At 38.0% G+C, this 22931-nt stretch overlaps 1 protein-coding gene and 1 pseudogene across 3 annotated transcripts in view; one reads left to right on the top strand and one right to left on the bottom strand.

Annotated features, from left to right (window-relative positions):
• Positions 1–22931, top strand: part of AKT3 (AKT serine/threonine kinase 3) — a gene marked incomplete at both ends in the record, with an annotated part of 284201 nt that overhangs the window by 196367 nt on the left and 64903 nt on the right. For both annotated transcript variants that reach the window (XM_080698324.1, XM_080698323.1), the window contains one exon: positions 13821–13943. In XM_080698324.1, coding sequence (XP_080554450.1) covers positions 13821–13943 — 123 coding nt within the window. The remainder of the gene's footprint in view (positions 1–13820; positions 13944–22931) is intronic.
• On the bottom strand, positions 18359–19298 carry LOC308264789 (axin interactor, dorsalization-associated protein-like; annotated as a pseudogene). Its single transcript has one exon. The product of its transcript is annotated as an axin interactor, dorsalization-associated protein-like (transcript).

A 22931-nucleotide genomic window follows, 5' to 3' on the forward strand; every position in this document is an offset into this window, starting at 1 on the left:
AAGCATGCTCCACCACACCTGGCTTCCTTTAACATTTTGTTGTAGTGACATGATAGCTATAACTTTTCCAGCTTTTGTTTGAGACAGTTTACATGTGTCTTAAGATGTCTTCCTCTCTTTAAAACAATTTACTGAAGTAAAAATGATTATAACTATAATCAATTTTCACATATTTAAGCCAGGCATGGTGGTACATGCCTGTAATCCCAGTGCTTTGGGAGGCTGAGGCAGGAAGATCACAGTTTGAAGGCCAGCCTTAGCAACTCTATGAGACCATTTCAAAATAAAAAATAAAAAGGGCTGAGCATGTAGCTCAGTGGTAGAATGCTCCTGGGTTCAATTCTGTATTTCTCCTGTACAACATGGTAATTTATTTATTTATTTATTTATTTATTTATTTATTTATTTATTTGGTGGTACTGGGGTTTCTGGAAGCCCTTCTACCTCTGGGCTACACTCCCAGACCTATTTTATGCTTTTTTTTAAATTTGGAAACAGGGTCTCTTAAGCTTTGAACCTGCGCAATCCTCCTGTCTCCGCCTCCCAAGCGTGGGGATTACAAATGTGCACCACCACGCCCGGCTTATTTATTTATTTATCTTGCGGTACTGGGGATGGAACCCAGGGGCATTCTACCTTTGCACTGCAACCCCAGTACTATATTTTTATTATTTATTTTGAAACGGTCTCACTGAGTTGCAAAGAGCCTCACTAAGTAGCTGAGGCTGTCCTCGAACCGCGATCCTCCCAAATCCTGGGATTTACAAACGTGTACCACCATGCCCAGCTACAACATGGTAACTGTAAAAAAAAAAATTTTTTTTATTGTTGCAAAATGAATGATGTGTGCATGTATGTCTCTACCATCTTGTACCGTTAAGATGTGTGACTATAGTGCACCAACATGGTAACTTTTGACTCACAAAACCATCACCACAGTAAAGATAATGATACTGTTTTCCCCATGTGTGTTCTCCTATACAAGGAAAACTTCAACTAAATTTTAAAAATAGATAAGATTAATTTATTTGTTCACATAAGATTAATTTATTTGTTCAGAAATGCCCATCAAAATTCTTGTTGTGTTACGATCATACAGTTTACTCTGTTTTATTCATACAGGGTAAATGACAGTCATGACTCCTAGAAGGAGATGCATGTTAAAAACCAAAGCAAAATAACTCCCATAAGTATATTTCTATAGTAGCAATCAGCAGAGTGTTATGATGTAAGAGAGCAGTAGAGATCCTGTTCTAAACTGAATTGTGCCTTTGAGAAGTGGCATTCAGTTTGAGAGCACATGTCAGAGACTGAGGGACGACAGAATGCACATGGAGGGGAACTGCCTATGGCCAGGTGCCGTTAGAAAACTCACTGAGAGCTGTGTTGACCTGGGATGCGCAGTTCTGTAGACGGGGGGGGGATATATATATATATATATATATATATATATATATATATATATATATATTTGGTGGTACTGGGGATGAAACCCTCCTACCTCTGGGCTACACTCCCAGACCAATTTTATATTTTATTTGCAAACAGGGTCTCTTAAGCCAGCAAGGCTGGCTTCAAACCTGCGTGATTCTCGTGTCTCTGCCTCCCAAGCACGGGGATTACAAGCCTGCGCCACCATACCTGGCTATAATTTTATCTTTTAAAATAGTTACCTTGAGAATTTAAAAATGAATGTATTAGCCGGGTGTGGTGGCACACGCTTGTAATCCCCACGCTTGGGAGGCGGAGACAGGAGGATCGCGCAGGTTCGAAGCCAGCTGTGCTGGCGTAAGAGACCCTGTTTCAAAAATATAAAATAGGTCTGGGAGTGTAGCCCGGAGGAAGGAGGGCTTCCAGGAACCCCAGTACCACCAAAAAAAAAAAAAAAAATTAATGTATTAATGTTTCATGTGGTAGAACTAAGCAATCTTTTTAATCTTAATATAGTTTATATAGTTATAATGAATTTACTTAGCATGGTTTTAATGAAATTTTAGTTACAGAAATAGATTGGGATTTAGAATCATTTTCTTGAAAGGAATTGTTTATATACTGAACACATTATTTTCATTAGGTGGCTTTTTTCTCTCATTAGGTGACTTTATGGGATTAGTAAAGTTACTTGGCTTTTTTGTTTTGTATTAGCTATTTAACAACTGCCACCTGACATGCTAGTTTTAGAGGTTTTCAGCACACAGTTGGTAGTTCAGTGAGCTGGTGTTCTGGCTACATTTTCAGACTTAGAGGAAGAAAAGGTGGAGGGGAAGACTTGAGGCATTTAGATTGTAGTTATCACCAACATACATATCATCCATGCAGTGATTTCAGAGCAGGTCTCACCATAGACTGTTCTCGGTTCTCCTGTATGATTTCAGAAGTTTTACTTGTATTTTATAGAAATTGCACATTGAACTCTTTTTAAGATAGCGCATTTTATATTTGTATTTCATGTCTGTGTCATTATCTTTTCTGAGACAACTTTAAGAAGCTAAATGTAATTAGTTTTGCATTAGTTTTCCTGTGTAAAATGTATGTAAACTATGAGTACATATTTTGAAAAGGTAAGCATTACCTGAAAGATAATAATAGGTGAATTGTTCTAGAGCAAAAGAATACTTTTACTTATCCTATAGTATTTTAGTGTTTACATAATATAGTGTTTTTAATTTATTAGAGTTAGAACCATTCTTTTCCTCTGGGGACTTTACATATACCCATGGGATATGTTTGCTTAATTAATTGTCTTTAGTATACTTAAGTCTCAAGCTCAATCAATATTATGATAATTGATCTAAAATTGAAGTTAGCCGGGCGTGGTGGCGCACGCTTGTAATCCCCGCACTTGGGAGGCGGAGACAGGAGGATCGCGCAGGTTCAAAGCCAGCCTCAGCTACTGAGTGAAGCTCTCAGCAACTTAGTGAAACCCTGTTTCCAAATAAAATATAAAATAGGTCTGGGAGCATAGCCCGGAGGTAGAAAGCCTCTGGGTTCCACCTCCAGTACCACCAAAATAAATAAATAAATAATAAAAAATTGAAGTTATTATTATGTTATTTTCTATAGCAGCAAACTTTTGCTGTTGCAAAGGTTGAGTAAAAACTATATAGACAGTATTATAAAGCCTTACAATGATAACTCATAGGATCTTAATAAATTTTAGATCTTTATGTGTATTTTTAGAATGCTTGTTGCACTAAAAATACGACCTTATAATGCAATTTATTTTCAAACAAAATGTTCTATTTGTATATTTAGCAGTTTGAGTTAATCTACTTATATTACTCTATTCCTACAGCATGCCTAACCATGAAACAGGAAAAAAAATATCTAGTTTATCAAAAGCAACTTAAATTTCTAAAACTATACTTCTTAGTTGAGGAACAACTCATTTTTCTTTTTGAATAAAAAAATTTTTCTTTTTGAAAAAAAAAAGACAAATTGCATGACTTTTTGTGTCCTAATAAAAAATATTTTCCCTTCAAAACTTAAGATCCAACTTTGCTTATGAATAATTCTTTGGGAAGCATTTTTAAGTTTAACTTTATTATTTGCTATACATATTTATTAAGCCCATGGTATGTGCCATCTATAAGGACCTGGTGCTGAGGAGGCAGGATACAGACTATTCACACCCTATGCCTCTACCAAGGGGGAAAGAGTGACCATTGAGTTTGTCTTAAGCCTAAAACCATTCCATGGCCAAGAGTGAACTCATTTGAAATGAACTTTCTTTTGATTATAAAAGTACCATTCCAAGCCGGGCGTGGTGGCGCATGCTTGTAATCCCCGCGCTTGGGAGGCAGAGACAGGAGGATCGCGCAGGTTCGAAGCCAGCCGCGCGCGCTGGCTTAGGAGACCCTGTTTCCATATAAAAATGTAAAAATAGGTCTGAGAGTGTAGCCCAGAGGTAGAAGGGCTTCCAGGAACCCCAGTACCACCAAAAAAAAAAAAAAAAAAGTACCATTCCATGTTCATTGTAGAGATCTTTGAAAAGCTAAATAGTTATTTTAGTTGAAAATTATTAAATACTATAACTGGTTACTCTGTTGTTCAGTTAATATACTACTTGAACAAGATAGGTGTCTGTGCATGTAAGGAGAGAATAAAGGATAGCCTCAATAAATGGTGCTGAAAAAAACTACCTATTTTTCACCATATATAAAAGCAAATTCAAAAATACATCAGAGCTGGATATGGTGGCCCATGCTTATAATCCCAGAACTTGAGAGGCTGAGACAAGAGGATCACAGGTTTGCGGGCAGCCTCAGCAACTTTTGAGGCCCTCTGCAACTTAGTGAGACCTTGTTTCAAAATAAAAGAATAAAAAATAGGGCTGGGGATGTAACTCAGAGGCAGAATGCCCCTGAGTTCAGTCCCCACTGCTGCAAACACAAATGCACGCACGCACGCACACACATACACAACTTAACTGTGGACTTAAAATTTAGAAACTACTGGAACAAAATATAGGAAAAACACTTAAGAAAATTGAAATGAGCAAAAGACCCCAAAAGCATAATATTGCTGGGTACAGTGGCATATGACTATATAATTGCAGTGCTTGGGAAGCAGGGCTAGGAGGGATTGCAGGTTTAAAGCCAGTCTCAGTAATTTAGTGAGACCCTCAGCAACTTAGTGGGACCTATTTCAAAATAAAAAACAAATTAGGCTGAGGGTATAGCTCAGAGGTAGAATACTATCCCTGGGTCCAATCCCCAGTACTACCAAAACAAAACAAAACAAAACTCCAAAAGCACAGGCAGCAAAAGCAAAAATAGGCAAATGGGATAACATCAAACCAGACATCTACATGGCAAAGGAAATAATCAATAGAGGAAGAGACAACCTGCAGAACGGGAGAAAATGTTTGCAGACTCTTCATCTGAGAAGGGATTAATATCAGAATATATGAAGAATGCAAACAATGGAGCCACAACAAAAATTCAAGCTAGATGGGCAAATGATTTGAATAAACATTTCTCAAAAGAAGATGTAAAAATAGCTAACAAGTATATAAAAAATAGTCGACATCACTAATTGTCAGAAAAATTCAAATGAAAACCATAGTGAGATACCATCTCATCCCAGTTAAAATGGCTACTGACTAAAAGAGCAAAAACAAATCCTATTAAGGATTCGGAGAAATGTAAATCACAGCTATTATGGGGGGTAAAAACAATATTCTCAGAAAAACTAAAATGTGAGCTAGGGCTGTGCCTCTGGTAGATTGCTTAACTAGCATGCATGAGACCCTGCATTTGCTCCCTAGCACTGCAAGGTTCCCCACCCACCCACCCCCCAAAAAAAAAAAAAAACAAGAACCAAAAAGGTAAAAGCAGGACTATCTTATGATCCAGCAAATCCTCTACTTGGTGTATAGTCAAAGGAACTGTAGTCAGTATCCAAAGAAATACACCATGCTTATTGAGGCACTATTCACAGTAACCACGATGTGCTCAACTGAAATATCCATTGGTGGGTGTGTGATTTTGTTGATTGTTTGACCATGTATCTTACTAGCCTCAGCCTTTTTCTAACGTACAAGTGCTGCTAGAGAAGATTCCAAAGCAGGCCCTTACATATCTCCAAAGTTCTATGTCCTTGGAGGTCTCTTTTCTAAGAGGATCTGCCTTGTGGATATAGCTTTGTAGGTGCGCCTCCCCAGTATCAGAACTACTAATGAATAAGCGTATGTTTTCCTCTCTATGTTAATAGTGTTATTTTTCTCAGTATGTGTGTGTATGTGTGTGTGTTAAGTTACTAGGGGTTGGACCCAGGGCCATTCTACTACTGAGCTTCACCCCCAGCCTTATTTTGTTTTTGTTTTTGTTTTTTTTTTTAATTTTTTTTAATTTATTTTTTTTAATTGGTGCACTGTATTCATACATCATAGTGGGATACAAACTTTTGTAGACAAACATGCACACATCGCCCAGTCAGCCCCCACCCGATCCCCACCCCATTCTCTCCCCATCCCTCCCTCCCATGCTTGGCTTAGTGGTTGACATCTAGTATTATAGCAATTTATCCAAAATTAAAAATGATAATTTCACATAACAGTTTCATTTGTCTGATACCAAGCTTTTGATGACTTAAAGATAACATTTCAATATTTCTTTTTGCTTTCTTTCTTACCAGAGAATTTTTTTTCTATTTTTTTAGGTGAAACTATCATATATTTATATATTTATTTTTCAGAAAAAAAATCTATCCTAATATGGAATATGGACTCTAGATACCCAAAACGATCTTGAAAAAGAACAAAGCTAGAAGATATATATTTTCTGATTTCAAACCATATAAAGCTACAATAATTGAAACAGTGTAGTACTGTTCTAAAGGCAGATATATAAACCATTGGAGTTAAATACAAGCCTAGAGCTAAATTCTTCCCTATATTGTCAAGTTATTTTTGACAAGGTTTCCACAAACATTTGGTGGTGGAAATAATAATCTCTTAACTAAATATTGTTGAAAAATAATACTTACATGGAAAAGAATAAAATTGGACCCTTGCCTAATCCCATATACAAATATTAACTCAAAATAGATAAAAGACCTAAATATAAATCTTAAGACTATAAACTTTTAGAAGAAAATCTTGGTCATAAAACCTCACAACATTGAAATTGGCAGTGATTTCTTGGATATGATTTCAATGGCACAGGCAACAGAAGAGTATACAAACTCCCTAAAAAATAAAAAAAATTGTATATCCAAAGACAATGTAAACAGAGTTAAAGTTACTAATAGAATGGGATAAAATAGTTCCAAATGCTATATCTGAAGGTATATTAATATTCCAAGTAGAAATCCTAAAAATTAACAACAATAAAGGCAAACAATACAATTTAGAGATAGGTAAAAGACTAACATAAGTAATGAATGTCCACAGATAACCAATCTTAGTTGTCTGTTGGATGGAAAAATCTTGTTTCTCTGGTTCTGGTGTGTGTTACCTATTTCTTCTTTGTAGTTAACTCTTTGAGTATTTTCTCTAGCGCTGGTTTGGAAGGCATAAATTCCTTCAGTTTCTGTTTGTCATGGAAGCTTCTTATTTTTCCATCTAATTTGATAGAAAGTTTTGCTGGGTAGGAAATTTTTGGCTGAAAGTTGTTTTCTTCCAGAGTTTGGAATATGTTACTCCAAGCCCTTCTGGCTCTCATGACTTTGTTTGGGAAGTCTGGAGTGATTCTAATTGGTTTGCCTCTGAATGTCACTTGGTCCTTTGTTTTTGCTGCCTTTAAGATTCTCTGCTTGGCTTCCACATTGGTCATTTTGACAATTATGTGGCGTGGGGATTCTCTTCTCCGATCCTGTCTAAAGGGATTTCTATAAGTTTCCTGGACCTGTGTATCAACCTCTTGCTCTATGTTTGGAAAATTTTCTGCTATTACTTCCTTGAAGAGATTGTTGATCCCTTTGGTTTCACTTTCTTTTCCCTCCTCTATTCCAATAATTCTTAGGTTAGCTCTCTTAAAATGGGCCCATATTTCTTCAATGTCAGATTCCTGCTGTCGGATATTTTTTTCTAGATTAGAAACTATGCGTTCATTTTTGGAATGATCATCTTCTAAGAGTGAGAATCTGTTCTCCATGTGGTCTAATCGGTTGTTCATGCTTTGAATTGAGGCCTTTACTTCATTAATTGCATCCTTTATCTCTTTTTGGCTCTCTCTGAATTTTTTTCGAAGCACCTCTATTATTTCTACAGTTAATTTCCTGATTTGATCTTCTAGAAATCTCTGATTTTCTGTTTTATCGGGTTCTGATGTTGTGGGGTTGTGGGCATTCATTGCTCCAGTGTTATTCCTCTTTCCCATGATTTCAGAAGTTTGTGCCTTCTCTGGGTTCTTCCCTTGGGTCACTATTACTTCGCTTAAGGTGCTCTGGATCTCGAGTCTGTGGTATCTCAGACCCCACTACTCCTTTACTGGGTTGTATCACAGAGTCTCCGACCCAGGGAGTCGATAGAGGCTGCTTTAGACTATGGGGGGTGCCAGGTTGGGCATTCTTCTATGGTGTGATATCTCTGTCACCGCCATTCCTCCACTGGGTCAAGTCCCAGGGAGTACAGTACTGGGATTTCTCCTCTGGGGCCTGCAATTTGACTCACTGTTCTCGAGTTCGCAGATGTAGCTGTAGTGGACTCGGTGAATTCACTGCTTCTGCCGCCGGTGGCAATATGGCGCCGCTGCTATGCCCTCGGCCTTGAGGCTGGCGTATTTTTTCTTCTCTGGTTTTGAGTTCCACTCTGAGTCCCTGCAGCGTGTGCTGAGCTCAGCCACTGGGAGCTTTAGATGATCCCTGTGCCGAAAGATCCCGCCTGGCTGTTCCACAGCGGCTCACCTCGGCTTGCTGTAGCCGTCCTGTGAATTCGCCGCTGCTGCCGGCAGTATGGCGCTGCTGCCGTGTCCTCGGGCGTGAGGCCGGTGTATCTCCTCTCTGGCTCTGAGCTCTGTTCTCAGCCCGCTTTCTCTCTGGAGCCTGGTGATTTTTTTTTTTTTTTTTGTTCCTCTGGTGATGGTGTTTTCTGGCTATGAAAGGCGCTGATTTTGTGGTAATGGAGATTGGTTGTTAGCGGGGCTCTTAAGCCCCGCTTTTCTCGGTCGCCATCATCCCGGAAGTGTTTTTTTATTTTGAAACGGAGCTGTGCCAAATTGCTAAAGCTGGCCCTGAACCTGTGATCCTATTTCAGCCTCCAAAGTACTAGGACCATAGGTATTTAGCATAGCACCAGTGTTTTTCTCAGGGTGTATATTTTTTTCCTCTTCTTGGTTTTTTTTTTTTTTTTTTTTTGTGTGTGTGTGTGTGTGTGAGAGAGAGGGGGGGAGGGAGGGAGGGAGGGAGGGAGGGAGGAAGGAAGGAAGGAAGGAAGGAAGAAAGACCGGGGATTGAACTCAGAGGAATTCTACCTCGAAACTACATCCCCAGCCCTATTTTTTTATTCTTTATTTTGAAATAGGGTCTCACTAATTGCGGAGGGGCTCACTAAGTAGCTGAGACTGGCTATGAACATGTGATCCTACAGATTTTTCAGCAATTTCTGTATGCTCTGACTTAATATTTTGAGTATTCCTGCATATGTGTGAATTAATTTTCATCTTACTGGGATTCACTGAGATACTTAGATCCATGCTTTTATTATTTATATTTTTATTAATTTCAAGTATTTTACAAATGCCTCTCTCACCTTTTCAGCCTCTTATTAACCCCTGATGTTGTTCAACAGGTGGCCCTCTTTGTTTCTTCCCTAAGATGTCATGTTCCTTGGTCTTCTTTCTCTTGCAGTGTCTAATCTCCTATTAATCTCAACTAGTGAACTTTTGTTGTAGATGTTTTTATATCTAAAGTCACATTTCCTTCTGTTTATATTTTCCTTTATTGCTTTTATATGGGTTTTTGCCATGTTAAAAGTCAACGTGTGTTAGTCTCAGCAGCTCTATCATTCATAGGTTCCTTCCTCAAGTGTCCTTTTCCCTCTCCCTGTCTTTCTCCCCCAGTCTCACTCCATTATTCCACTGCTACTCTCTTATCTGAAGTTCTTTAGGTGTCCTATTTTCTCTCTAGCTTACACTTATGAGAGAAAACATGATTCTAGACTCTAGGCCAACCTCAGCAACTTTTGAGGCCCTCAGCAGCTAAGGGAAACGCTGTTTCAAAATTTTTAAAAATGTAGCTTGGGGGTAGAATTTTCCTCCATTTATTCTCCAGTACAAAAAAAAAAAAGAAATTGTGAAATATTACTTTTTCTATGACATATCTCCAAATGATCCCACTCTAGATTAATCACTAGACTTCTAAACCTTGTTAATATCTGAATTAGAAAATTTATCACAACCGTCTTGGTTTGTATCTATGCATGCACCTCTATTTGGTTAGAATTCGTTAATGTTAGGAATTTTGTGGTTTTTAACACTTTATTAAGGTACAACTAATATACAGAAAAGTATACATACGCCATGTCTGCAGCTTGGATTGGAGCTAAGCAAGCTCTTGTAAGGACTCCTGGTCCATGCTGCATCTCCATCAGCACTGCACCCTCCTCCTTTCTTCTTCATGCTCACCACAGTGACTTATATGAGTGGTGCTTCCAGGTGGATTTAAAGCTAAATGTGGAAACTGAGAAGGGTGGTCCAGACAGATAGGATGGAAACCAGGAGAGTCCTAATAACCAGAACCAGGGACTGTGTTTCAAGAAAGAGGACAGTGCATGATATCACACACTGTGGAGCAGCAGGAAGGGGTATAGACTGAAATAGGTCATTGGATTTGGCAAATAAGAGGTTGTTGGCTATCTTAACGAGCCAATTTTGTAAAGTAGCAAGAACAGACATCAGATGGCATTGGTTTGAGAAATAAATAGAATTCTTTCCCTTAAATAAGTTTTTAGCTGGTATTTTTATAGAAATTGGCTGGCAGACAAATTGAAGATATATGATCCAGATAAAGACCTAGAATCTTGAATATATTACATTAATTTAAGGAGGCTCTGTATCTCTTTGTAGAGGAGACAAATTGTAACTTGACATTCTTTGAAGAAAATTTAGAAAGCGGATGGGGCTCTTCATCCCATTAGAGATTACCATACTCCACTTAGGAATCACAGGGCTTCCTTCACCACAGTTATTGATCACTTGCAAAGCATTGCGGAAATGGCATAAACTCATACAGTCTTCAGAACAGCTTTGTTTATTTAATTTTGGGGTACCAGGGATGGAGCCCAGGGACATTCTACCTCCAAGCAGCACCCCTATCCCTATTTTTTTATTCTTTATTTTTAAAGAGGTCTCACTGAGTTGTAAAGGGCCTCCTTAAGTAGTTGAGGCTATCTGAGAACCTCGATCCTCCTATCTCAGCCTCTCAAATGCTGGGATTACAAGCGTGCACCACCACGCCCGGCTCATAACAGCTTTAGTGACGATCCATATTTCTTTCTACCCCTTCTCCTTGTTTGGATAGTAATTCATTAATAATATATTTGACTATATAAAATGAATGAATTTTATAAAGTTTCTGAGTAATTGTTTATATTGGTTTGATTTTTGGCATACTGTACTTGGTTATTTGTAAGACACATTTAACATTTCTGCAATGAGAAAGTAGTACATAATATGTCATAGTTTTAACTGGAAGCAATTTTTTCTTCCTTGTCATTACATAAAATGATATAGTCTTAATCAGTACATCTGAGTTTCGTTGCTGTTATTATTTTGTGGTACCGGGGATTCAACGTAGGGACATTCTACCTCTGAGAAATACCCCCAGACTTTCTTATTTATTTATAAACAAGATTTCACTAAGTTGCTGAGGGTCACACTAAATTGCTGAAGTCGGCCTCAAACCTGCAATCCTCCTGTTTCAGCTTCCTAAGTACTGGGATTACAGGCTTGTGCCACCACATCCAGCACAATCAGTGTATCTAAGATTTTATGACAGTATAGTAAGGAGAATTGAAGTTTAGAGGCTGTCTGTTAGATATTTTGTTTTTATATAATTAATGTTGTAACCAGTTTGGGTTTTTTTTTGTTGTTGTTTTTTTTTTTAATGGCAGTAGCCAAGCATAGTGGCACACGCTTGTAATCCTAGCATTTGAGAGGCTGAGACAGAAAGATTGCGGTTGGCGGACAGTTTCAGCTACTTAATGAGACCTTTTGCAATTTAATTAGACCCTGTTTCAAAATAAGGAATAAAAAATAGGGCAGGGTGTATAGCTCAGAAGTAGAATGCCCCTAGGTTTCATCCCCAGTACCACGCACACACACACACACACACACACACATAAAATGGCAATATTTTCTCTCCTCTTCCCTCTCTAGCTTTTCTTCTTTTCTTTCTTTCCTTCTTTCTTTCTTTCCTTCTTTCTTTCTTTCTTTCTTTCTTTCTTTCTTTCTTTCTTTCTCTCTTTCTCTCTTTCTCTCTTTCTCTTTCTTTCTCTCCAACTTCTTCCCACCCTTCTCTCTTCCCTCTCTCCACTGAGCCAGTGGATCATGCATAAAGTTTATCTTAAAACAATAATAGAGCCAGGCATGATGGCACATGCCTGTTATCCCATACTCTGGAGACTGAGGCAAAAGGATCTCAGATTTGAGGCCAGCCTAGGCAACTTAGTGAAACTCTGCTTTAAATTTTAAAAATGTTTAAAGGGCGCTGGGATTATAGATCCGTGGTAGAGTACTGTCTAGTACATTATAGGAAGCCCTGGTTCAATTTCAAGTACAGTCCTTTCCCCCCCAAAAAAAACCTCAATAATAAACTGTTCAGTGGGGAGTGAAGAAAGGAGGAAGGAATTGTAGATAACCTGTTCTATGTTACTTGAAATTATGTTTTATCTGTGAAACAAATCTTGGCTAACCATACATCTTAGCATGTTTGTAGAAGCATTAGGAGTTAGTGATCCATATGAAGGCATAATTTCTGATGTTACAGTATAAAGTACATTGATTGGTTTATTTTCTTTAATTTCAGACATGTATTAAGTTCCTGCACAGGTCCCAGGCATTGTATTCAGCACTTTCTTTCACTACTCTTGGCATGTTCTGTAATACAGTGAAATAGTACAACAAAGACAGATGCATGGTTCCTGCAACCCAGCTCCTCCTTTATGGGTGTTTCACCAAGATATGATATCTGCAGCCTCTTAAATGAAAAGCTTTTCTAACTGGAAAGTGGGTTATAGTAAACACCCAGCCTGTATTTGTTGGTATTGAGTGTTAATCTTCTAAATGGTTAACTAGGAAATGAATGGGCTTAAAGTTTTATTTTTGTGTGGTGCTGGGGATTGAACTCAGGGGTATTCTACCTCTGAGCTATACCCCCAGCCTGATTTTTTATTCTTTATTTTTGAAACAAGGTCTCACACTCACTAAGTTGCAGAGGGTCTCACTAAGCACCTGTGGCTGACCACGAACCCTTCCCAGGTACTGGGATTACAGGTGTGCGCCACCATGCCTGGCTTGGGCTTATAGTTTTGTTTATTTATTTATTCATTTATTTATTTTGTGGTACTGGGGATGGAACCTAGGGGCATTGTACCTCTGAGCTACACCCCCCACTCAGCTGTATTGTTTAGTCTTTTTATTTTTGAAACAGGGTTTCACTGAGTTGCAAAGGGCCTCGCCAAGTAGCTGAGGCTGTCCGTGAACCATGATTCTCCAGTCTCAGCCTCCTGAATGCTGAATTACAAATGTGTGCTTATAGTTTTAAATGATTGTATGAGGAAAGATTGGCATCATAGTTAAATATTATGGAAAAGAGAAGAAGCATAAAGTGAGAAATAGAGAAAAAAAAACTTTGAGAACCTTAAAGTTCTTCACCATAGAAGATTTTTATTAGCACTTGGGAAGTATTTTTAGAGATGTGAGGAATTGACAGTTATACCCATGTCAAATTTGTGTCGATCCATTTCAGTGAATCAAACATGAAATACTTAAATAGAAACCACATCCATGCTTGTGCTCATTTATGCTAATAATGGCTGGCACCCAGTCCTTAGAAGAGTGGGGCAGCAGTGCAGTGAAGGGAAGATTCAGACTGCTGAGACAGACTTTTTCCTCTGGTAACTAAAGGTTAAATGAGTAGCAAGCAGAATGCCTTAAACAAGATTGGTATATTGATTAAAACGCTGATTTAACAGCTCGCAGTTTCCCCTTGGAAACCTGGAAAAGATAAGCCAGCTGCTGTCTAAGAGTGCTCTGTGTCCACCGAGAGTATACTCTCTATCATCACAATATGGCGATGAGAGGTGTTTTATGTTTGTGTTAATTTCCTCCACTAAATCAGTAATTATTACAATCCTGTCCCTGCTGTTTACCCTGCAGCTGTTTTTCCATTTGTCGAGAGAGCGGGTGTTCTCTGAGGACCGCACACGTTTCTATGGTGCAGAAATTGTCTCTGCCTTGGACTATCTACATTCCGGAAAGATTGTGTACCGTGATCTCAAGGTAAAAAAAAAAGTAATCAAAATTTGTTTTTGCAGAGACTTTAGGGACAAACAAAGTAATTACAAAGTTACACTGTTTTAGAAAAGCAGATTTTGTTTGGAAAAGGGACTGTGTTTAGGAATGTAGTTCAGTACACTTGGCCACTCAAGTGTATGGCGTTCCTTTATGTCTGCATTTTCGGTGTGAAACACAATGTCTGCTTGACTAATCTGATCATTTGTGATCCATCAGTAGTACTTTGATTTTTTATAATTAGAGAAATGTTAAATGTTTGAGTAAAAATTAAGTAACTCCAAGTGACCCTTTAATATGTTTTATTGTTCTAGCATAATGAAATATTTCTAAAGAAACTTTTATAATAAGAATACTAGAAGGAAATTATTCATTATGGTGTTGGGTACTAGGGATGGAACCCAGGAGTGTCTACCTCTAGGCTATACCTCCAGCCCTATGTTATTCTTTTATTTTGAAACAGTCTCACTAAGTTGTGGTGGGTCTCACCATGTTGCTGAGGCTGGCCTCAAACTTATGATCCTTCCGTCTCAGCCTCCTACCATATTCAGCTTCACTTTTCAGTGGGTTTAAATACCTAGAGCATTTTATATAGCCTCTTATTAATTTGCTTAGGTTTTTTTTTTTTTTTTGCAGTATTGAGAATGGAACCCAAGGGTATTCTACCTCTGAGCTACACCTCAACCCTATTTTTTATTCTTTTTTTGAAACAGAGTCCCACTTAATTGCAGAGAGCCTCACTAAGTAGCTGAAGCTGGCCAAAAACCTGCAATCTTCATGTTTCAGCCTCCCAAGTACTGAGATTACAAGCATGTGCTACCACAACTGGCTTTCCTTAGTTTTGCATTTATGAAAGCATAGTATTTGCTGTATGGTACTAGAACCTTGACTTCTCTGTTCTTTTATGACGGGACATTTAGAATAGCTCAGGACAGGCAAACATCCTATAAAAGCCAAGTAGTAAATATTTCAATCTTTCCTGCCCATAGTCTTTGTTGCAGCTATTCAACTCTGCCATTATAGGGTAAAAGCACCCCAGACATTATGTAAATAAGTACGTTTATTTGTGTTTCAATAAAATTTTATTTGCAAAACAGACAGTAGTCTATATTTGGCCCACATACTATAGTTTACTAATCCTTGGAGTAGGCCAAATAAAGCAATAATAATTCTCATGACACTGTTATGAGTAAGATTGGCTGTATTAAACAAACTTGCACCATGACATACTTTGAAGAAATTCTAAATATTGTAGTCTTAATGCCTTAAAAAGTAAATCATAAGCCAGGCAGAGTGGTGCATATCTGTAATCAGGACTTAGGAGGCTGAGACAGAAGAATCATAAGTTCTTGGCCAGCCTTAGCAACTTAGCATGGCCCTCCACAACTTAGCGAGACCCTGTTTTAAAATAAAATATACAGGGTGCTGTGTGTGTGTGTGTGTGTGTGTGTGTGTGTGTGTGTGTGTGTGTGTATTTCTATCACATTAAACCTCAACACAATGTATAATTAAAGTACACCAATAAAAGTATATTTTAATATAAAAAATAAAATAAAATATAAAATAGGGCTGGGAGCCAGGTGTGGTGGCACATGCTTTTAATCCCAGTACTTAGAGGCTGAGACTGAAGGATCCTATAGGTTCGATCGTGTAAGTAGCCTCAGCTACTTAGACTCTCAGCAACTTATTGAGATCCTGTTTCCAGATGAAACATAAAAGACGTCTAGGAGTGTAGCCTGGAGATAGAAGGCCCCTGGGTTCTATCCCCAGTACCCCCCCACACACACACACACAAATAGAACTGGGGTGCATAGCTCAGAGGTAGAATGCCCCTGAGTTCAATTCCCAGTACTACACATACAAAAGTAAATCATATAATAATCTTTCCCTATTAAGACAGTGCATTTGGCTTTGTTGATCAAATACTAGTTTAAGATAAGATAGATAAGATTGGATTTGTAAAAATAGTTACATGAGATTTTTATGGAATTCTGTTCTGTATAAAATGAGGTATGCATCTCAAAAGAAATCATAATTATCCCTTCTAAAAATACTTGTGATTCTTATCTAATTATCTAATAGGTAACCTATCCAAAATTCTTAAAGCCAGACGAATTACATGGCTTAAAGAAACCTAAGGGCAATAATATTCATTTGATTGCTAGTATTGATTATGCAGTAGTACAATTTTTAGTGCTCTTCTTTTTTAATTTAAATTTTTTTTAATTTTTATTGGTGCATTGTAGTCATACATCTTAATGGGATAAAAGATGGTGAAGACATACATACACAAATCACCCAATTAGCCCTTACCTAGTTCCTGCCTTATTCCCTCCCCCTTCCTTCTTCCCATCTTGGTTTAGTGACTAACTTTGGTTTAAGTACATCATGTGCTTTAGAGAGTTTCCCTCTTTCCCCCTCCCATCTCCTCAGTTAGGTCACCTTATTTGCTCATCTATAGAATCTCTTTCATCTAGAGTTCCTCCTGTTACCCATTTCACCCTTGCTTTTGAATATTAGGGAAAGATCTTTTTCAAGGTGTTTCTCATATTTATGTTATGCTTGACCATAGAGAGTAGCTATCTTATAAAGTATTATTTTATATAATGATAGCAAAATATAGTGTGCATATTTGTATAATGTATTATTTATTAAAATTTCAAAGAGATGTTAAGATACTATATTTAGGAAAGCATGAACTATACAGCTGGAAAACCTAGCTTAGGGATGACTGAGGGCCAACATGGACTAGCGATGAGTACAGGTCAGTATGATTTTATTCAGCTTGAATCTTTTTTTTTTTTTTCCCAGGTCTGGGGAATTAACTCAGGGGCATTCAACCTCCGAGCTACGCCCCCTGCCCTATTTTTTATTCTTTATTTTGAAACCAGGTCTCACTGAGTTGCAGAGGGCCTCACTAAGTAGCTGAGGCTGTCCGCAAACTGCGATCCTCAGGTCTCAGCCTCCCAAATGCTGGGATTACAATCATGTGCCACCACACCCGGCTAGCTTGAATCTTTTTTTTTTTTTTTTCAGGCTCATATAGTTTTTATTAACATTCATCTAGTAAACAGAGTTGACCTAATAGACAACTGAAAGTAAAGACTAGATTTCTTGAAGTACAAGGGCTAAAACAATTGTGATTACCTATTTTTAAAAGCAAACATATTGAATGGTATGACTAGGGTTACTACACTAGTTTAAACATAGGCCAAGTACTGACACTGCATTGCCCTCATGCACTGTTCATTTAAAATAGTGAATATTAAAATATGCGGGCTCTATATCTAACTCGGAAAAAGCCCCTCACAAATCTTACTGTTCTGTGTATCAAATATTTATCTTGTATGTTCTATGAAAGTTTAATTTATGCCTCATTATTAAGTCAAAAGTAATATAAGTAATCAAATTATAATAGGCTAATGACCTGTGTATTTTCATAGGATGAATGTCAATATATCTAAATAGGAAATAAATGACAATCCTATCTACCTATATTAAAAAAAAATAGAATATCTTTCCAGATTTTGCATACTCATCACCACTATAAGAGTTATGCAGATTTTAAGGTTTCACAATTAGTTGTCAGAAAAACAGCAGTTATTCCTGCAGTATCTCATTAGCATCTGACTCAATGATTTTTTAGATATCTAAAAAGTTTTAATTATTCTGAGATGGTTCCAATGTAAACCCTAGAATCATTATCAGACAGGATAACAATGATGTAGAAGAACAGCTAATCAACGTGACAAAAATATGCTCACTTTCAGGAAAACAATCTGGTCATCTGGAAACAACCTGGGGAACACTCCCCTATGTGGTACTTATCTGGCCAAGGCACACTATTTGTAAGCAGAACTATCAGATCGGGGTGAATTTAGGCCACCTCTGAGCAGCACCCTTTTAACCTCTAGACATACCTTCTCAGGCAACATATCTTCTCCAGTTCCCTTCAAAGCAATTTAATATTGTCCTACCCACCTCAACCCAGAGTTTGAAGGTCACTCAAACTAAAACCGTATTTTGGAGCAGAAGTGAGCAGTTGTGTAAACTCTAGCACATTCTTATTGCTGCATTAAGTTTGAAGATGAGCACACCTACCACAACAGTGTTGTTCCAGGAAGCAAGGTAGGAGTAGTGGTAAATTAGAAAATAGACTATTAATTGCACAATCAGTAGTAAAGTAAAAACGTTCAAAATCTACAATAAACCTGTATCCAAAGGAGTCTTAAAACATCCATGATGTGCTAGACTCTCTGAGCTCTGTGGAACAGCTTTGCACTGGCCTACTGGCATGGGATACGGCTCACTTGCCACCTGCTGAGGGGTGAATATGCTACACAGAGCTAGGATGGTTTCCACTCCATGTAACATTCACAGAAGTTCTAGGTTACTCATGAGGATCATTCCTTGTGCGAAGTCTGATGTAGATGAAGATAAAGCAGTTTCTTGGTCAATAATTGCAATTTCTTTCTTTTAAAGTCAGTGGGTTTCTTGTATAGTTCTATTACATTTGACCCAGGTTTAATTTCATCCATCTCCATGAAAGCAAAACACTTGGTGCTGGTAAACCTTTTTTTAGGCTTGTAGTGTTTGAATTCAAAGAAGATAGCTACACCTTTGGTTAACTTTTCAACGTGTTTCTGGAGCTCAATGTCCACGTTAAAATGAACATACGTATCTTCCTTTCTTGAAGCCACAGGAGTATCTTGCATGGGAGTCAAGTCTATGCCATTCAGATCCTTTACACTAACTGTAATATAGGGATCGATGCACTGCCCAGCGTCTTTCAGACCAATTTTCTCAATTCTGATAGTAAGTAACGTCATTCCTGGTTCTGATGGTAACCTTGGTAATAAAGTACCAGGAATTTTAGCAGGGAAAGAATCAGGAGATCCTGCTCCAGCACCACCCTCTTCTTCATCTTCTTCAAATTCCAAATTCTCTTCTTCACCAGGTGCTAAAATTCTTCTTAATGGGACAGGCTGAACATCAAATGGGAATTCTTTATGTAAGAATATTCTTTAGGATTGGCTCTAGTTTCTTCAGGTCCTCCAGTTTAAATTCTTCCTGGGACTGTGTGGACTGTAAAGTTGCGCTTCGCAATTCTAAGCATGTTGCAATTTTGCCTATGGTTTTCTTTTGTTCTTCTGTGAATTCAGAATTATTATGTTGAGCTTGGGCCTCTTTTCGTAGATGTCTTGCTAATATCTGATACTCGTCTATTGCCTCCACCAGCTGGCCCCAAGAGTTGAAGTTGGCGCCTCTCCTAAAACTGGTGCCCCAGCGCTGCAGCAGACTCTGGGTCACCTCCGACATGGCCGGGCCCCACCCCGTCCCCTCCCTCCCCAATCCCACCGAGGAGCCGCCCAAGCCCATTTTCTAGCTTGAATCTTTAGAACTAGGAATATAGCAGGATTCAACAGCCTTATAGCTGATATCTGCATGGCCAAATAATCCTATAATATTTACATGTCTTGAGTATAGATAATTTTTAAATTATATTGCATGCCAAAGTATTATTAATTTTTCAAATATTCGTAGAAGTAGTTAGCTCTTCTCTTCCTGAGTCCACTCCCACTTCATATTTTATGGGTACTATTTATAGGAAAGAGGAAGAGGGAAGACCTGGACTTAAGGAAACATGAATGGCTTTAGAAGTAATGGTTAACATATCTGAATCTTCAGAGCTAGAATAATTATATGGCTTAAGGAGACCTAAAGAAAGTGATGTTCATTTGATTGGTAGTATTGATTATAATTTTATTGGTATTGATCAATAGTCTCCATTAATTATTTCTAATCAAGTGAATCAATATATTGGCATACTGTAGTTAATAAACTTAATAAAATAAACTTTAATAAAATATGAGATCTTACCCTATCCTTGGTGATAATAGGATTAGACTAAATTGATTAACCTGTAACACATAGTACCTACTTCATAAATGAGTACCACCACATAGTTACCATATGCACAGATCATTAACTTTACTAGACAATTAAGTGGTCTCTGATCTCTTACGTTTTCTTTAATATAACCTTAACTAAAAGTTCTAAGTATACAGCATAGGGTAGAAACTGTATAAATATATGCCAAAAATGCATATAAGAAACCAAATATTGAAAATGTATACAGATGTTGTTTGTATCCATGATATATACATAATGTAATAAGATCATTTAGGGTAGGATCACAGAAATTTAGAGCTAGTCATTATTTTGTAGGTGATGTTCTTCAAGCCTAGTGGTGAGTTATTGAAAGCTAAAGGCTAAATTGGTGACACTAATGGATTGAGATGGCGACAGTAGTCAAGATTATTAAAATCCATGTTTGTTAGGTTTTGTCACTATAACAAAGTACCTGAGATAATTGACTTACAAAGAGAATAGGTTTATTTTGGCTTGCCATTTGGGAAATTTCAGTCCCAAGATTGGTAGATCCATTGTTTGGGACCTCTGGTGGATAGTGCCAGGTGGCACTGGCTGGGAGCCCATGATAGAACAGGCTGCTCATAGGGTGGAAGAGTAAGGGGACTGGATCCCATTAGCCCCTCCCCAAGACCATGGCTCCAGAGACCCATGGGCCTCCCACCATGTCCACATCCTAAACGCCCCCCTCATTGGGCCTCCCTGAGGACCAGTCCTTTAGCACATGGGCCTTTGAGGGATAATGAGTGTGCAAACTCTAGTACCAGGAACCCTAGCTCATCTAATGTTCTCCCTACAGCATTCTTCCTAAAGTTGAAATAAAATCTCAATGAGAGGAACACATTGGATTAACTAGGAGATGGTTGCAAAGCTAAAATTTCAAATTAAGTTGCTGAAGATAAGCAAGTGAATGTTTGAGTTGTATTGAAAATAGCATCATTGCAAAATGATTTAGGTATCCACTTTGGTCAGTTTCATATTTGTTTCTGGCATTTTTGTTAATGAACCGATAACTACTTAAACACAAATCTACTTGAGATGCCTGTGGTAGCTAAACTCCAACAACTGGCACTTGTTTGCCACTCTCCCATTTAGCATCAGAAAGAAAGCCTTAATTCATGGTGAGACTAGCTGAAGAGGTTTTATTGGTTCCTATTTCCTGAAAACCTATTGTTCCTAACAACAGATATATTGGCGAAACATATATTTGGTTAGTTTTTTGTTGTTGTTTTTTGTAGTACTGGAATTGAACCCAGAGGCATTATACCTCCAAGCTACACCCCCAGCCCTTTTTTTTTTTTTTTAAGGGTCTTGCTAGGTTTCTGAGGGCCTCACTAAGTAGCTGAGGCTGGCCACAAACCAGTGATCCTCTTGTCTAAGCCTCCCAAGTACTGAAATTAAATGTGTGTGCCATCAGGTCAGGCAGGTTAATTTATTAGTACATGTCATGATATGAAATTCTATTTTATTAAGGAGTTTCTTAATAAATTAAGGTTTTCAAGATTACTTGAAAGCCAATGTTTTTTGCTAGCATAAACATCTAAAGAAATTTATTCAAAGATTTCTTTAGTAGTAGAAATTATATATTGACCTTCTTTTTCTGTTCAGTTTTTTACAAACACAGCCTGTATTTACAGTGACCACAGTCTTCCCAATACAGATGAGTCTAAGCAGGAGCTCTTGCAGAAGTGGATGTAATGACACTAGAATTCATTACAAATTATTTCTTTACAAGTTTATGAGAGAGGGAAATAATACATAGATTGATGCTGTATTCTACTTATTAAATATCTAATCTTGTTTTCTACCTAATTGGAGAGTATTTAACCACTTACACTGTTTCTGTGAGAAACTGCCAAATAAATTTAGATCTCTTCCTCCCTCTCTCTCTTTTTCTTGGTCAGAACGCAGCATTTCATAGCGGATAGAGAAAACAGCACAGTTCCCACACTGGGGAGGAGGGTCTCCAAAAAGGATTACCCAGATTTAGATTATTTCTAAGCTTAATGCTAGCAGGAAGGATAGCTTGAATCTTTACCATAGCCCTTTCAACTCTTATCAGCCCTCTGGTGTTGAGCTCAAATAAACAGTCTCAATGAGAAAAGTGTGCTAGAGTTGCATGTCACATCTCGAGGCAGTTTTGGTTTCTAAAACCAAGTTTGATGTACCGTTCAGGTTGCCCAAGCCATGGCTTCCCTTGGCCAGTACATGGTCAGAGGAGCCTCCAGGCCATCAGCTCTAGCCTCAGGAGCTTGCCCCCTAGTCCTGGTATACCCTGTGAATTTAGTGTACTAAAAGTTTGGGAAGCACCTTTTTATAGCTAGGGTTTTTCGAGTTTTAATTCTATTCTAGCCACCAGCAGAAGTCAGAAGAAGCATATTACTTAGTTGTTATAAGTTTTTGTCCACAAAACACAAAGGAAAAAGTATTTTTCTTTTTTTTTGGTGGTGGTACTGGGGATGGAACCCTTCTGCCTCCAGGCTACACTCCCAGACCTATTTTTTATATTTTATTTGGAAACAGGGTCTTTTAAGCCAGCGAGGCTGGCTTCGAACCTGCGCGATCCTCCTGTCTCCGCCTCCCAAGCATGGGGATTACAAGAGTGTGCCACCACGCCCAGCAAAGGAAAAAGTGTTTTAAAGTCTACCATTATTTTATATACATAGTGAATTAAGACTTCTGTCAATTATGCTGGCCACTTTAGCTGGCAAATTATGTTGCCACATTTTTTGTGGAAATTCTATGAGGTATTATATCTAATACTCCTTTTCTCTCCTCATATGCATGAAGTCTTATGTTGTGTATTTTTGTCGCCTTTTTTTTTTTTTTTTTTTTTTGAGGGTGTTTGGTTGTTCAGCTTTTTGGTGATACTGGAGATTAAACCCAGGGGCATTCTTCCTCCCGTTACACCCCAGCTCTCTTGTATTTTTTGTCTTGAAACAGAGTCTCACCAGGCTGTCTTCAAACCTGCGATCCTCCTGTCTTAGCCTCCCAAGTCCTAAGATTACAGACATGCACATCATGCCTAGCTTACCAGTGTTTTTT

The sequence above is a fragment of the Muscardinus avellanarius genome, assembly GCF_963383645.1.
Source record: "Muscardinus avellanarius genome assembly, chromosome: 7".
NCBI lineage: Eukaryota > Metazoa > Chordata > Mammalia > Rodentia > Gliridae > Muscardinus > Muscardinus avellanarius.